Source organism: Trichoplusia ni, chromosome 5 (assembly GCF_003590095.1).
Source record: "Trichoplusia ni isolate ovarian cell line Hi5 chromosome 5, tn1, whole genome shotgun sequence".
Taxonomy (NCBI): Eukaryota; Metazoa; Arthropoda; class Insecta; order Lepidoptera; family Noctuidae; genus Trichoplusia; species Trichoplusia ni.
This window is the reverse complement of record NC_039482.1, coordinates 3989578-4006521: the sequence shown is the minus strand read 5'-3', so window position 1 is coordinate 4006521 and position 16944 is coordinate 3989578. Positions and strand designations below refer to the sequence as shown.

The 16944-nt window shown below is 36.5% G+C and overlaps 4 protein-coding genes across 35 annotated transcripts in view; 2 read left to right on the top strand and 2 right to left on the bottom strand.

Annotated features, from left to right (window-relative positions):
* Positions 1-4475, top strand: part of LOC113494126 (microtubule-actin cross-linking factor 1) — a 213712-nt gene extending 209237 nt beyond the window's left edge. For 25 of the 31 annotated variants that reach the window (XM_026872294.1, XM_026872309.1, XM_026872291.1 and 22 more), the window contains 6 exons: positions 7-113; positions 226-388; positions 828-896; positions 1499-1858; positions 2609-2701; positions 2914-4475. In XM_026872294.1, the coding sequence (XP_026728095.1) occupies positions 7-113; positions 226-388; positions 828-896; positions 1499-1858; positions 2609-2701; positions 2914-3094 (973 nt within the window). In that variant the 3' untranslated portion in view covers positions 3095-4475. The remainder of the gene's footprint in view (positions 1-6; positions 114-225; positions 389-827; positions 897-1498; positions 1859-2608; positions 2702-2913) is intronic. The other 6 variants (XM_026872286.1, XM_026872297.1, XM_026872290.1 and 3 more) reach the window with 6 other exon arrangements.
* A 1507-nt stretch (positions 4476-5982) lies between these two features.
* LOC113494135 (26S proteasome non-ATPase regulatory subunit 9) lies at positions 5983-7961 on the top strand. Its single transcript, XM_026872321.1, has 3 exons — positions 5983-6376; positions 6742-6989; positions 7315-7961. The coding sequence occupies exons 1-3, from the start codon at positions 6166-6168 to the stop codon at positions 7528-7530; spliced, it is 675 nt and encodes a 224-aa protein (XP_026728122.1). The 5' UTR covers positions 5983-6165; the 3' UTR covers positions 7531-7961.
* On the bottom strand, positions 7846-10387 carry LOC113494132 (dual specificity protein phosphatase CDC14B-like). The gene is made up of 3 exons (XM_026872315.1): positions 8940-10387; positions 8516-8639; positions 7846-8240 (listed from the first exon to the last, which is right to left on the bottom strand). Exons 1-3 carry the CDS (start codon positions 9378-9380, stop codon positions 7936-7938), a joined length of 870 nt encoding a protein of 289 aa, XP_026728116.1. The 5' UTR covers positions 9381-10387; the 3' UTR covers positions 7846-7935.
* Positions 10388-10467: 80 nt separating this feature from the next.
* Positions 10468-16118, bottom strand: LOC113494134 (dual specificity protein phosphatase 23-like). Of its 2 annotated transcripts, none has more exons than XM_026872319.1 (4): positions 16044-16118; positions 14069-14495; positions 12038-12161; positions 10468-10674 (listed from the first exon to the last, which is right to left on the bottom strand). In XM_026872319.1, exons 2-4 carry the CDS (start codon positions 14474-14476, stop codon positions 10523-10525), a joined length of 684 nt encoding a protein of 227 aa, XP_026728120.1. In that variant the 5' UTR covers positions 14477-14495; positions 16044-16118; the 3' UTR covers positions 10468-10522. The 2 variants fall into 2 exon arrangements, with proteins under 2 accessions (XP_026728120.1, XP_026728121.1); XM_026872320.1 differs by lacking the exon at positions 16044-16118 and adding an exon at positions 15510-15565.
* Between the last annotated feature and the right edge of the window lie 826 nt (positions 16119-16944).

Below are 16944 nucleotides of genomic sequence, written 5' to 3'. Positions count from 1 at the left end.
CAACAGGTCAACCTTAACACCTGGAGGATCTCGACCAGGGTCAAGACCCGGCTCCAGAGCTGGATCAAAGCCCCCGTCAAGGCACGGATCAAATCTTTCTCTAGATAGTACAGGTCAGTATCCTTCGAGTTATTTAATCTAATATTTCATACTACACTATCTCTTTTCGCAAAGTTTTTGTAAACCACGGGTGTACCTGATTCTAATTGACATTGTAATGTACAGATGACGTATCCACACCGTCTCGCATCCCGATGCGTAAGGTGACAAACACGCGGACGTCGATAGCTCGCGCGGCCGCCAACGCGAGCAAGCTCGGCGTCACCACTCCGAACGGAGGCTCCCGGCCTCGGACACCGACCGGCTTCCTGACCCCCGCCAGCGGAAGGTATGTACACTGCTTTAAGAATATTTAAATTCCATATGTGTAATAAAAAAACAGGTGACCTGAATTCTACCACCACCTATTGAAGTATCGAAGCTCTACGTTGTTTAGTGTGGTTTCACGTTTCCACAATTAAAATAATTGCTCCAAAGGCGGTGGTTGAGTACAGACCTGAAATACTTTTTGGTGTTTGGTATGATTTGAAGTAATCATCACTGACACTTAGAGTAGGTTATATTTTATTCATTATAGTTGGAGAAATTAAGGTTAGGACAACCCCATTTTATTTCATTGATAATCTAAGATTATTTTTATTGAAGGTGTAGGAAACAGTCTCAAGATTATATTACCACCGACGATTTTAGATATAAGCAATGTCCTTTATTTCTCCAAAAAGTTCAGCAAACTGTAAAATAACCGGTGTACTGATACGCACGGACAGGTATCCTACAGGCGGGATGTACCGCACGTCCAGTATACCGACACTGTCACCGGTGCCGGCGTTAGTGAGGTACACAACCAGAGTTCGCCCTTGACTTGTTTGTCCTAAGTGTATCTGAGTTTACCAACGCAATCTAACTGTCAATCTTCGTGTAATATCTTTACTTGTTAACTTGTAAATTCTAACAATAGTAACCAGTAAATGACCAATGATGAATACCAGGTACAGGCCTTTTTCCGATGTAAAGAATTGTACGAAATTAATTCAAAGACAGTGAGTTGAAAACATTGAGGATATGTAATTGGATTGCGGTCGTAAATGGGTTGTCTAAGATACACGAGTTTTGAGCACGTCACGCTTGTTCAGGGTTTTTAGGTGTAGTGACGTCAAGGGTATGTCTAGACATGTTGGGTGCACCGTATTGGGCCAGATCACGATTGTTCTGTTGTTATTGATGATGAGCTATGTATGTAAGATATGTAAAGACGGTGGTGGTGCATCTTCATCCAAGGTTTTGGCTACAAGGAGGTGGGGCGGCATGTAGTAGACAGCTATAAAGCTTCAGTGTGAATTACTAACAAACCAATCGATAGGAATATTAAGTGCGTTGAAACTAAATTATTATATTTTTTTTCTTCCCGCATGCGAATACGGAAACGGAAATAAAACAGCTCGACACATTCCCAGCCATCGTCAATGGCGTCCGAACATCCCAAATCCATTTCCCATACTCATCCCGCATTCCAGACACAAGGCTCCACTAAAATTCCAGTTTACGTCGGCAACCGTTCCCACCGATCCCCGTCCGTTGAGAGGCGATTAAAAATATCCAGAAAAACGCACTCCAGAGAGACCTCCCAAGAACCCAGTCCCACTTCCCAAGGCCCCTCCAGGAAGTCTGAGCAGAGAAGTCCAGAAGACGACTCCTCGCTGTTCAGCATATCGGGAATGACGAGCGACAATGAATATGAGAGTAATATAAGCGAATCGAGCGGCGAAGCTTCAAAGCCAACCCAGCGCGACGTCAAAGGGTACAAGCTTGTAGAATGCTAGCTTCGGTTTTTGCCCGATTATTTTTGAGATGCTCTTTGACTTTTGGAATTTATGTTTTCATACGTACATATCATCGCCGCAGTTTCATTCTTACATCTGACAGTTCATCTGCTTGTCAAGTTATCAATCCGTTTCATCAGTCGTTTGTCGCACTTCAAACACGTCATCTGTTTATAATATCACTATGCATTAGTTACTAACATCGCCTGAAGCACTAACGGCTACCTAAGCTTTGCACCGTTCAGGGTTGAGTGACCAAAAAAGTTGATTTCCATTGACTAATTTGTTATCTTGATCCCAACATTCACTATTCATAACATGCCTTGTATTGTCCAGCACTGTGTGGGAATTGCATTTGTATTGTCACGTCTAAGTAATATTTTATGTACTGAGAAATATCAAACATGTTTTTGTTGACGATAGCTTACAAAATACCCAAAATAGCATAATTTAGCACCCAAATTTGACACAACTTGCATTTAGTTTATGAAAACGAAACGCAACATAAGCATGTTTGATATAAAGCAATAATCAACACCTTTATTGATATATAATTTCTATTTATCTTTACTATCTCTATATTTGTCTCTGCACATGCATTTAGCCTTAATATGCAACCTATCAGGTTCGATAATAAATGCAAGTGCAGTCACAAACTAACGTATTTCCTTTTCTATATTCCTGACTAATTTTCTGTATGTCTGTCTGTATGCTCGCTAACATCATAGGAGTGGCTCGTTTGCCTCCACTGATGGACAAACGCCGGGCAGGAGTCGCATCCCAGTACTAAAGGATCACCATACTAACTGTAATCTGAATAGGTAACTACTAAACTTATGTAGTGTGCTTTTTTCCTTTGTTAATTCTGTTCTTCGTAGTCAAAATTTTTGTTTTTAGGTATTTTGTTTAATGTAGAGTAAAATTGGCGGTAATTTTGGGGTTTCTGTTTTGTTTTTCTGTTAATTAGTGTTGAGAGCTTTGCATGTTACGGGAATTTTGAAGATGTGTTTCTGATTATGAATTGTTACGACAGGCAAAGGACACCGTCCGGCAGTACGACGCCGGTGCGGTCCGGTCAGCAGACCGCCGTGACCCGGCTGTTGAGGAAGCCCTCGGACGCGTCCGACGCAGGCACGCCCACGACGCCCGCCTCACGACGCGCCACTCCGGCATCATCTCGAACCACGGAGAAACGCGAACCATTCCGACTTTAGACGATTAAATATAACGCTAATCCCTCGCACTACGTAATTCACTCAAAATTATGAGTCGAGGACATCACCTACGCTCTGTAAGCCGCTCCGACGTTTTGCTATACAAATCAAAATCATGTTTAATCAATTGCCAAAATTTATAATATACCCACCTTTAATCTTTTACCACGTCCGAGCGGCTTGCAAGTGCAGGCAAGTGCTGACATAACATTTAATAACTAACATAAATTTAACCAACGCGCGAATTAAGCCAAGCTTAATAAAAAAATACGCCAATATGGCTTTTAATTTAAGTGAGAACAATTTATAGATAATGGTATTAGTAAAACTTAAAGTCTGCACTTGTTGCCTTGTATTTTTTTCTAAAATCCGCGCCAGTTTTTGCACTTCGTAATTACTTGTTTTATTTATTTGTGCTGTCGTTATACAGGACATGTATGTTCATTAGTCGATGTGAATAAAATACTATCTCTTATTTATTGTCAACGTTGCCATAATTGTTAGTGTACCTATGTTTTTTGTATGTAAAATGCGTATTATTGTCTCTTTACAGAGACCGGAAAGTGTGATGACGATTATAATATTGTTTTCTTTAGGGACCATTTGGTTTAACGGAATAATGAAGATAGGTGATCGTTGGCGATCGCTTCTCACCTGTCATACTCTCGCTTGTATATTCGCCAGATACAAGTCCAGACAGACAGCTTTGAAACGGTCGCTCGCAATCTGTTAAGGTGATAATAGAATACTTTTTCTTTTGTAATGCACAATTATGTGTTTCCCTTCATATTTTTAAGCCTTAATTTGTCTTACGACATGATTATTGATTTGATAATTACTGTTTATACACTTCTGTATATAATTTACATATTTATCACAGCAGCACAAGCTCCTATAGATAATAAAAATCAGATGCGTTTTACACCGAACGAGAAGGCACTCGCGACTGTCGCCAGAGTTAAGAGTGTCTTACGTTTTTTATAATAAACGAAAAATCAAATCATGTTAAACCGATATTTTGTTTAAGTACATCAAGTACATGTCGCAAAAGACATTGTTTTATAAATCGCTAAGAATATTTTGATATTTATTGAAATAATTGCTTTAAAATGTAACCTCTTTCAAAATGTTAACCATCGCTCACCATTTATTTGTAAGTTTTTTTAATATAAATCTGTCTCTGTTATTAAGCTTAATTATTATTATTACGAAAATTATTAATCTGGTCATTTTTATTTAAATCATTGTTATATTTGTTATGTAAATCGTGGCAAATCTACTAAAAGGCTTATGATACTTTTTGTATAAAAGGATATCGTTGCATTACATCCGTTTAAAATCTCATAACAAAACCTATCAAATAAATGAAAAGTAACAATTATATGTTGTTTTATTATTTCTTTCACGAATATGGTCTACAGCAGTAGACTCGTACCTGCATAGTCATAAAAATGATATCTTAACACGTATCTTTAACTGGCTTCGTTGCCTTAGTGGATAGAGACACAATCAGCTAAACTGGATGGTGTGGGTTCGACTCCCAAGACCACCATATGATTACAATAATTGTCACTATTGACGTAAATGCGAAAGTTTGTGTTGACATGTTTGTCCTTTTCACGCTCAGATACCTATGTGGTACTGACGTAGCTTACGAAGCTGTTACTACTCATAAATAAGTAAAATATAACATCTTGACCGATTTCGGAAACGGCGGTAAGTGTCACTAGACATCAGCCAACCGTGCAGGACATATTATAGTTCTCAAGCATGTGCGCTACCGCAGGAGCACTGGCTATTCCCTATTCTCACAGACGTGACGACAGTCCGAGACGATCGGAGAAAGATCCATCTCAGACCCATATTGTAACATGCCTTCCAAAACACGATAATATTTTTTTAAATGCACACAACATTCAAATGTCGGTGCGAGCCTTGAAATCGAGTGAGAGGCCTGTGACTTTGGAGTTCAGCGGTATTACCACTAGGCTATCACAGCATCAAAGTAAAAGTATATGTAGGTACTTAATTATTATGAACTGTCTGGGTACAATTATTCAGTTTTAAGATAACTTATTCAAATTTATCAATAAAATATCAAAACGATGAGTTACCTAAATCTTCTCAGACGTAAATAATGCATGTCATTTTTTCAATCTTCGCTAGGTAATTTTGAAATAATGATCAAACTAATAATGATTTGCTAAGGGTTCGATCCCCGCACACTGAATATAAAATATGTTACCATTGATGCTTTGCACGGTTTTGTATGCGTGAGGTGCAGGTTCGATCCCAATGCAGGCAAAGTACCAATGTAGCTTTTTCAAAGTTATGTAAATTATTGTAAGGCACCACTGATGTAATAAAATCGGTTAAGAAAAACATCGTGAGAAAACCTGGATTCCATACCATGAATATTGGAATCTGAAATCGCAAACCCGCAGAGAGCGAGCGTGGTGAATGCTCAAAACCTTCCCTGTGAAGAAGCTTGCGCCCACTTGTGGGACTTATATAGGCCAGTATTATAAGAGCCGCATGTCTGCAGACCACAGGACTGGGATGTCAAAGGTCTAAAGCTAGGTCCCAAGCGAGAACCTATTTTTCGTGTGTGATCCGCCGTTTTTTTAAATGAAACTCAGAACTTCCGTGCTTAAAAAGCGAGTGAAAAGGTTTTGTACCTGATCTCTCTCTGGTCGTGGCAGATTGCTATCTCAATGAGCTATAAGAGTAATAGAGCAAAAGAACGTAATTTATCATGCGCAGCCTTACAAATAAGCTATTATTTCGGGAACCTTAAATAGTGTTAGTATATAATATATGTTATGGAGTGGTAAAACAGAAAAATTATAAAAGCATTTAAAAATAGCAGCTAACAATTGTTAAAAATAGCAGCTAACAATTGTTATAAATAGCAATTAACGTACTAGTTCCTCAACTATATGGCAACATCAAGTCAAATGTAAGTCCAAACGTCAAAATAAAAATAAATGCCAAAACTCAAAAGTTGTTTTGTGTGTTGTCCAGAATAATAAACAAGAAATCTAAATTCTACAATTAAAAGTATAAAAAAAATGGTGGGAATCAACATGAATGGTCCTGCGAGAGATCGAGTGATGAAACTGATTCAGGACAAGGATAGAATTGAAAGAGAAATTCGGGAGCACACAGCTGTGTTGGAGACGAATAACGTTGGGATGCACGATGCTCTGGTGGACGCTGAAGGATTTCCACGCAGTGATATAGATGTGTACAAGGTTCGTCATGCTAGACACCGTATAATATGTAAGTATGCATATTCCTGCCACTACAGTGACTCATTCAGTACCATGAGTTTGCAGTTTTGAAGGCACACTTATGCAGTTAAGGAGTAGGTAGCCGCTAACTTTTAGGTGTAAGTTATCACACAAAAAGGTATGCTGTGTGTATATTTGTTACCCCTTTGCTCACAAAAAGAGGAAGCTTACACCTTGGATTTTCTTAGATTGTCAAAAGAGGGTAATATTTTAAAGCCACTGCTGATGATGCAATCAATGTATATCATGTGTTACAAACGTATTCATTGAGGCGCAAGAAATTCGCACTAAACAATCCTATATCATACCCTACTTAGAACAATTTACTTTGAATTATTTTCTTATAAATTTCAGGCCTACAAAATGACCATAAGAATTTAATGAAGATGATAGAGCGAGGTCTCGCTGAGGTTCATTCTGATTTACTCGGTTCTAATGGTGAAGGGCCATCCGTTAATGTGCCATCTTCAAGTAACGGTAACGGTCACATTAATGGGGTGAACGGTGCCAGTAGTGGTGACACTGTTAATGGTACAGCTGATGAAGGTCAAGCATTTGCTGTTGTTGGTTGCGTTCATAATGGATCTCCAGCAGATGTAGCGGTAAGATTTGTGATAAGTTTACTATGTAGGCTACATACAGGAATATGTTGTGTATATTTTTTTCTGTTTGAGTTTGCATCTCAAATTTATACTGACTGTCATATTTGTTCCTCTTTAAATTCATGGGATAACTTCAAGAGTAATCCACTTTGTATTATTATTTTAGAGGGTATTTTTTTTTTCATTAATTAAATTTTTTTATGAAATTACAATTCTTGATTTCTCTATTGTATAGTCATGAAAAACTATTCATATATTTTTTTTCATAATGTGTAATGTTAAATTTTAACCCAAACAATACTAAAAATAATAATTTTCTTTCCAGGGTCTACAAGAATATGATGAAATCTTGCAGTTTGGATCTGTGAATCATGAAAACTTTCAGGACATGTCACAGATAAACAATATAGTATCTCACTCTGTGGGCCAGAGAGTTAATGTTAGGATAAAAAGAGACCACAATATCATGAACCTAACAGTTGTGCCCAGACCCTGGCAACAACCTGGCTTGTTGGGTTGCCATATTCAAAGAAAATCGTAATCAAAAAGGTTTAACGAAAAAATATTTGTGATATTCCTGTAAAAGTTTCTGTTGTTTTTGGTTATGTTTAGTTGTCAATGGCAAGTCCTTTAGTTATGTTGTAATGTAAATTACTTGCAATTAAAGTTAAATAATATCCAGTAGTATTGATATCCAGTTTGACTAGATTAGAAAACAATTTAAAAGTACTACTATCATTCTGTAACATCCTATTATTGGTTTATGATAAAAACTTTCTATATGAGTCAGATTTCTTAGTTGATTTAATTTTCTTTGAATAATTTATGTTGCAATTTTTTAAAATAAATAAATAAAAACTGTATTAACATTTATGATCAATAAACTGACACTTAATTACTAGAAAAAAAAAACAAAAACAGAAACTGTTGTAAATAATTAAAGAACTTAAAAATAAATATGATGATTTATAACCATGGCGTTTGTTTTTTTTCGCGGCAATTTTATTTTGACATGTTTCTCTTTGCTGGGTCCTAGTTTGACAATCTTGAGGTCGCCATCTTGTTCTTCTGGTTCATCGTCCTCTTGCTTTTCCTTTTTACGCAATACTTCGTCGTCGAACATATATTTCATAGAGAAATCGAAGTAAAGTTTATCTTCTACTAGGCGGTAGTCTGGCTTCTCTATAGTGCCACGGACACAGTCGTGGTAATGACATACTAACTTTTCTTGCTCGTAGGTCTCGCAAGAACCTGCAAAATAAAATAACAAGTTGTAAGTGAAACTTCTTTGTCAACCTACAAAACCGTATCTTCCATTTATATAAATCATTAGAAGTAAGTAACGTAGAACTGTAAAATTAGGAAACTAGATAATTTAACTTAAAAGCAGTTAAAGGTTTCATAATCGCTTAGACGAAGTTCAGTTGAATTTAAAACTTTATATTGTTACAATAATCTATCTTAAGTTTAACTTCTAACTAAACTATTTGTAGCAATTAACTAGGTCATTATTTACTCGAACTTACCCGGCCTCTGGACTCTTACTGTAAGGACGGCGCGTTCAGGAGCCATATTTTTAAAATGTACCAAATAACAAGCCAGCATTGTGCCTGTCCGGCCTCTACCCTGCCTGCAGTGGACTCCTACAATCTTAAAAAAATAAAAACACATTATCTAAATATACATTATAGAAAATGTAATATGTGCATGTAAAACGTACTACGCCATCTAGTTGATACAACTATCGTTAATAACATGTTTTGGCGTTATTGTCATCATTTTTTTTTTCAATTAACACTTATGTTCCTGCGTTTTGAATAAAAAAAATAACTGCTAGCGAACAATACCTGTCAACCACAGTATAATCGTCTGTTTAAAGTACATAATGCGCACACATTCGAAAATAGTACATTTATAATAATCATTAGTAAGGGTGCTAATGAAACTAACCTCTCCCCGCATCTCTGCTCTTTCACACAACTCGATGAACTTCAGAACCTGTTTCAAAGTTGGTACACCGAACTCCTTGATTCGAATCTCTGTCCATTTCAGCTTCTTCTTGCATTCCAAAATTGGCGGGATCCGCTCCGGAGATAGCGTTATCAAATGATTGATTCCGACATCAGTTAAGTAGTTCAGATTGGCCACTGTTTGAGGGAAGCCCATAGCTGCAATTTTATTTTCAATAAACCAGGAAAAGTTGTACGGTGGATAAGATTCATAGTCTTCATCTTCGGCAACAACTTCTGCTTTATGCTCCCTCTCTGGTACTTCTTGTCCCCTCTCCCGTGCTTCTTTTTCCTTTTTAGCTTCCTCTTCTTGAGGTATCACTCTGTATTTATACCAAAGTTTGGCTAACTTCACGTTAGGCCGATTAGGCACTGTACTCATTTTCACAAACGCTTTTATACAAACACGAAAGGGAATTGGTAAGGTTTATTTTTACCGACGAACACCGCACTTGGTAAATCGCCAGCACACATTGGCAGCTAGATTGGCACAGCGAGAATCGACATTTTAATGTTGTATTTATAGTGAAATGTCAATTACAAATAATATTGCTTATTTTAGATGCAGCTTTAATTGTGTTACGAAGTGTGATGAACTTCACACGATATCGTATTATCGTTTTGTTTCATTCGACTGACGCGAATTGAATGCGATTTTAAACGTTTTCTCTAAAACAGCCGTAGGTACCTAAGTTTATTGGTCTGATAGATACTTTCTTTTTTATATATTTTTTTTATGAATTTCTGTCTATTTAGAGCCTCTTCCTCTTAAAAAGAAACGTATTTCTATTTACTTGCCAACTCTTAAAAGTTGATATAAATAAATTGACACCCTGAAAAAAATCCACCATTAATTATTAGCTACGAATATTTTGGAGCATGAACACATGCTGTCATAACACAAAATTAATATAAAGGTAATAAAATATAAATAATATTGTATTCAACAGTGCCAGAGCAAAAAATTCTAAATTGTCAACACCACTCGCCAGAGCAATGATATATGAGCGATCTTTCACTGAATGAAAAGGGGACTTTGACCTGCAATAAGACATTTACAGGTTAATATTTATAGACTACGTGTATCTAACAACCACTTATTACTGACAGACCTACCTTTTACATCTATGTATTGTGAACCCGACTTCGGTATTGATAAAGGACTCTATTTCGAAGCTTATTAAGATTGATTTTCGTTAATCGTAAACAAATTGCACTTTCAGATAATCTAGTTTCTAATAATCTGAATTAATCTGTGATATTGTAGCCAAGTTCAAGAGTATGATTTGTGTTTTTCGAAAAGTACAAAAATATTCTGACGCATTAATCGGTTTAGCGTCGTCGTCCCACAATAACAGTCTTTGAGAGTGAATAGGTAGTGTTTCGAACTGAATGGCTGAATGCCTGTTGCCTTTTCCTTACAATTCAGATACTGAATAATAAGCACAGTAAAAATAAATAAGCTTCAATAAAAAACAAATAACATTTAATGTCAGGTACACAATAGAATATAATCACAGTTGTCTAACTCAGTACGTTCTTGTTGAACTCCTTGGCGGCCTGGATGAACTCCTCCATAACTTCCACGCTGACGCCGAACTTCAGCGGGTTGTCTTCTGTCAGGTACTCAAAGTATCTCCCCACTGCTTCTTCATGCTCGTCCGCGTCTAAGGATGCTGGAAAAGAAGGTTGGATAAGAAATAGACTATACAGAGTGGATTAATGGAAGGACGCCTAATCCTGGTAAAAAAAAAATGGAATTGACAGCGTATATATTTCAATACTTTATTTTTATCCCATGACCAATGGTGTAATAGGTGTAAGCATATTTCTCGTTTAAATGTACTTATTTAGAATTTTTAATATGACTCAAACATGCTTAAATTTGACTCACGCAGGGTAGAGTGGTTTTAAGGCACTTTTAATCGCCACATCAATATTTAATAAGCTATTTTTTTTTTCAACATGGAACATGTTTTTGACACATTGATGCAGTAGATAAAATACAGTGGTTGTTTAAAATAATCTGACAACACCCGGATTTATGAGATCAAAAAACTAGCTCAAAATAAAACACATAAAAAAACTCAAATAAATTGACGTCAGCCGGATCTTTCGATAATGATTTTACAAGTTCTAATTTTGAAATAAGAATGATGCACAACTTCGATAGAAAAAGCTTGTTTGATGTAGAATTTAAAATGAGAACAATAAAAGTGTTGCAATATATGAAATTTACGACGTTTTCCGCCATGAAACTTTCATAATATTACGTAATTTGTAGACGATAAATGGCGAACACATTTTATCGTAAACTTTTATATGTATGAGAGAATTGTACCCAACAGAATTGAAGACTTTATCAAAGTACTCTTTTCTACAATGCTAATTTCATAAGCTGTGTTAAGGCTTCGAGTCTTAACGGATTCTAGAAAACTTGTTTTTAATGGATCTTAATTTAAGTAGGTATTCGGGAACTGAGTGATTTCAGCCAATGTGGGCAGGACAAACGGCTACCCATTGGTGTTTTTACGTTCTCATTTTTAAAGACTACCTTTCTCTTGACAACTATGAATTTAGAAAACAGAACCAGCCGTCCATCATCAATTAAATAAACCTAAAAGTAAGCAAAAAAAAAATAGGAAGCTCTAGCTTTTAAATCATTGCGTATTTTACCAGCGATTGCATTCAAAGTCTTTGACTCTGGTTTTTAAAAAAGTATTCAAATCTGGATGTCAAGCCGCCCATTGTTCATTCTCTTAAGGCTCAATATCGCACTTTTTATATTGCGCTTTAGACTTTATTTATACCTAGGTAATGAGTTGCCCACCATGCTTGTTGCCCTCGCCATTGTTTGCCATCTTCAAGTTTAGAAAAAAGGGTAAAATGGTAAATTATCATCATCCACAGCATTTGTCTTCACACTGCTGAGCATAGGCCTCCCCTTTCTCGTACCAATTTCTACGGTCCAGTGCCATTGTAGGTATACCATAGATGGATATTTCACAACTAAATGAGTTATAAGTAGTATATACTCACATGGCCTGATCATCCTGACGACGTTCATCGCCTGGTCGGGCAGGAAGCGGTGGAAGTGCACGAGGTAGCAGGCGAGCATCACGCCCGACCTGCCGCGCCCCTGCCGGCAGTGGACACCGATCACCTGTGCGGGAAAACAGTCACTGATTGAAGAGTAAAGTGAAGAAATCTGAGATGACTGTCGAAATAAAACTTATAGATTTAAACATCTAAAAACCCACGTTGTTAATATGCAATAAAATTCAAAATCAAAATTGGTCCAGCTATTTTTACAGTTTTATAAATTGCATTGTCATCAGGTTCGAAGCTACCCTGAAAGTGTCTGCTAGCTTATCGGGAAGTGCCTCAAAATTGGGGTGCAAAAATCCAACCAGAACGACAAACAAGCAAGAAAGTGAGAGTATAAAAACGTGGGAAGAAATTGTAAATGCTGCAAGTAATATTTAAGATGCCTAATATGGTTGTTATAGCTGAACTAAGAGTGCACGGATAGCCAAATCACTGAGGTCATCACGGCAAACACACTGTTCGCGAAATGTTATAAGTTCGAACCCCACGTAGCTCAAGGGAGAGATCCTCGAATTATTGTCCTGCATCTGTGTTTTTTGATACTGACTAAAATAAAGTTCCTTACAAGGAGAACTGGATTAATGGCTATCAAAAGTTCATGTTCAACGATCGGAGATAAAAAGTTCCTTGAAGCAGAAATTCTTATATTGGTGTTCTACCAAAAGGTTATCGAGCTCAAAATTCACATGAAACACTGGCTAGACAAGTTTTTATCTTATTTCAGAGTGCCTAAAGTGCCGGACGGCGCATTCGTGTTCCACGCGCGTTTAAAAGGGATCTTTAAGCAGGGGGAGGTATTTAATGATTTATGTGGAAAAAGGAACCTTAAACCTCCTTAGAACAACATGAATGCTGCTAGGTACTACCTACACTTACTATATTATTACGACTTCGAGGCGATAATAGGCTCTCTGTGTAGTAGAGTAGGAGTAAGTATTTGAAGCATTGTTATAATAGTGTTTCCCATAATATGTGTTATGTTATTATTTAATCTCATTTATTTTTTTCATTCATTTTGACGACCTCCGTGGTCGAGTGGCGTACGCACCGGTTCCAAGGTGTCGCTAGCTCTGAGGTCCCGGGTTCGATCCCCGGTCGGGTCAACATAAAAGTTCACATTTCTACATTGTCTCGGGTCTGGGTGTTTGTGGTACCTTCGTTGTATCTGAATTCCATATCACAAGTGCTTTAGCAACTTACTTCGGGTTCAGAGCAATGTATGTGATGTTGTCCGCATTTATACCCACTTAATAATCATCTAGGCCAATATATTTTCATCATTCTGTCAATGTTAATGACTACTCCACCTCGGAAGTACCTTTATAACGCCCTAAATACTTTTCAGCAAGCGTCCAGCTGTTAAAATGTAAAAGTTCATCAGTCCCCTGTCCAATTTTGTAATTATGGCAGTCAGCCATACAATTTTAATGAATTTCATTTCGTTGGCACATATAGCCCGCAATTTGTTTCGCTCAGGTAAATACCTAGTTAACTCGAAATAGATTTTGTTTAGTTATTTTTGTAATTAAAGTGTGATTAATGCTTTTTTTATGAGTCTTAATAAATCTATGGGAAATTCGCCTTATCATACGTGAGAAAATAATAATTAGTATTAAATACTATGTGAAGAAAAGATCTAGATCCCTAGACTTCATTTAAAGCAAGGTTCTATATTATTTCGTTCATGAATTATTTTTTACATTTCATGAAATTTATGTTAGTTTAATACTGTGAGTTTTTTTATTTCATGTATAATTTATAAGTGGCTGCGGCCTTGGGCTATTTTATGTTTCCACTAATTTTATTTTGCAACGTATTCAGGTTCACAAACGCTGTAAATTATATGACTGACATTATGACTGACATTATGATACTGTACTTTTATTCTGGATACTTTTTAATTGAGCCCTAATTACACCTGACACGAACGATTTCTCCGTAAAAACTATTCGATACACTTACCTCACCATTTTTGTCTGACTTCTTACACACATCAATGAATTTCTTTACTTGTTCTACGTTTGGGGTCTCGAATTCTTCAACAGGTACCTCTGACCACCGGAGCCTCGCTATATCGTCCACAGGGGGCTTCTTTCCCGCCGTCAGTGTGACCAGATGCGTAATACCTTGATTAACTAAATACTTCAAATTTTCTTTATTCCTAGGGAACGCCATCGCGGCAATTTTTTTCGGTATAACCCATGAGAATTTTAATGGTGGATACGCGTCTACCTCGATGTCGGGAAAGGGATTTTCTGGGATAATAACTGTTAAATCGTTTCTTATTTCTTTTCTGGCTCCAGCGAGATTTTTATCATCTTGCTCTGTGATGTCTTCCATCCTCGTAAAAACTTGGTACTCTTCATCCATGGCTGTATAACGGTTGTCACTGCACGGAAGAAAAAAACAACTTTACCGCGCGAATGTCAAAAGGAGAATTGTTTTTTTTTAACACAGTTTAGTTCGGATATGTCGGCTGACCACCTGGCGCGAATTTTCCGTTTAAACTGACTACGTTGTAAGGGCGAGAAAAGTTGGCACTAGTCTTACTGGAGAGGATGTAACATTTATTTCTGGAGTCTCTAATGTTTACATCAATTTCTAACGCTCACGTTTTATTTTACGTCTCTTGACCTCGTGTCGACAGAAAAAGAAATATGGCGGCTGTCATTTGGTAGACAATTCTATTGTTTGAACATTATTCGGAAAATTTAGTCTTAAAAAATAAAATAGTTTGTAAATAGTTATGTCTAATGCATTATTGTTTGGAATGGAAGCTATTAAAGTTGGTATAGTTAACGCTCTATAAAGAAGATATGGGTCATTAATTCGTAGCATTTACACTTTGAAGAACGCAGTTCGCAGTTACGTTCCAAATTTAAGCTGTTTGTGTTATGAATTACAAATTGTATGGCGCATTTGGAATCTAAATATACTTTATCGATGCATGAATGGATGAAAATTTAAGCTTTCGTCGTTCATTCATAACTTCGGGTGAATTTTACTTTCAGGGGATAATCAGTTTGGTATAAAGTTAAGAATAATTAGGTAGATAAGTACATAATACATAATCTACCTACCCGTGAATGCCTCTCTTTAGACTTAAAGATAATTTATGTTAAACATAATTAAGGTTAAAGTAAATTTTAATTAAATTTAGTATAAAACTGAAAATGCTTCAATATTTATTTCGAGAAGCACCGTTACCGGTTAACAAAAATTAGAAAAACCTAGTTATCGAATTTCTTTAGGGGGCGTTCGTCGTCAATTTATTTTATTAATACAAGACATGCTTTTTCAAGTCCAGTCAGACCGCGAAAATCGCGAAATTTAGGTTAAATTTGGAGCTGCATAAAATATTCTGGCATTAGCATTATACTAAATTACTAACCATCTTATTTACCTACGTGTGTATGTCACCAAACTCAAGAACGACTGGATCGATTAGAGTATTTTTTGTTGTTAAGAGCAAAGAAAGAATAATCTATACTTCTATATACTAATATACTTATATATAAAGCTGAAGAGTTTGTTTGTTTGAACGCGCTAATCTCAGGAACTACTGGTTCAAATTGAAAAATTCTTTTTGTGTTCAATAGATCATTCATCGAGGAAGGTTTAAGGCTATAAACCATCACGCTCCGACTAATAGGAGCGAAGATGCAATGGAAAATGTGGAAAAAACAGGTTAGATATAAATCATAACTTAAATCTTTTAACCACGCAGACAAAGTCGCGGGCAACAGCTCGTTATTAATAATTATAAGAGATGCCCTGGATGGTTTTGGATTATAATAAAAATATGAACAATGGATATTGTTTTAAACAGGAATAATGGAAAACGTCTATCGAGTCGGCTAGCGTTTTATAAATTATTTTTTTATACTTATATTTAGAAATGAATGGATTATTATTATTATTTATTTTATGGACTTACGTTAGAGCCTGTATTAGCACTGCGATATCAACAAGACTGATCAACGCCAAATATAATGAAATCCCAACATGGCTGCTATGCACCTGTCAATCTATCATGTTAACAGAAGCTGTCAATCAACTCTCAACCTTGACACTTTCATTTAAAGTTCAAATTTGCAGACGAAAAGCGTAAAAAATAAGATATAGTGCAAGAGATTTTAGTGCTTATACGGATAAAGATATGGGTGATTTTAGTTTGAATATAAATGTTTTAAATGACCGATGACCCCGTCGTTAGGGAGTGCCCAGCTAGACATTTTGACGTCTTCGAAGACATCTGCCAAATTAATATTTAAACTAGTTCGTGCCTGTGGCTTTGTCTGAGCATAATTTTAAGGTATCTCCTTATTAATATTAGAGCTGTGATAGCCTAATGTGGACGTCGGGCTACCATAGGCCGCGAGTTCGTATCCCATCATGCATCAATACCTTGTCTAATTAATGTGCGTATTACAAAGTATTGCTTACAAAGTATTGACTTCGATTTGATCTGAAACTAGTCGGACAATCCCGATACATACGCGTGAGTAAACCGTTGCATCATTTTGAGAAATCATCCTCACGAAAGTTAGTATAAAAGTACCTTTTATGACTTGCTAAAAACGGAAAAGGAAACCATGGTGAAGGAGCCAGGACAAGTTGAACTTGAGATTTTTATATATTATACATATTTGAGGATATGTGAAGCTACGTCCGAGGGCTATGTGTTTAAACCGTCAGGGTGTAAACCATACGAAAGGCGACACTAATTCTGCGAACACGAAAGTTTGTATTTGGATATTTGTGAAACTTTCCTCTAAAACGGGTGGACCGATTTTCATAGAATTAAATTGGATTTACCCGTAACCCCTAATATTTTA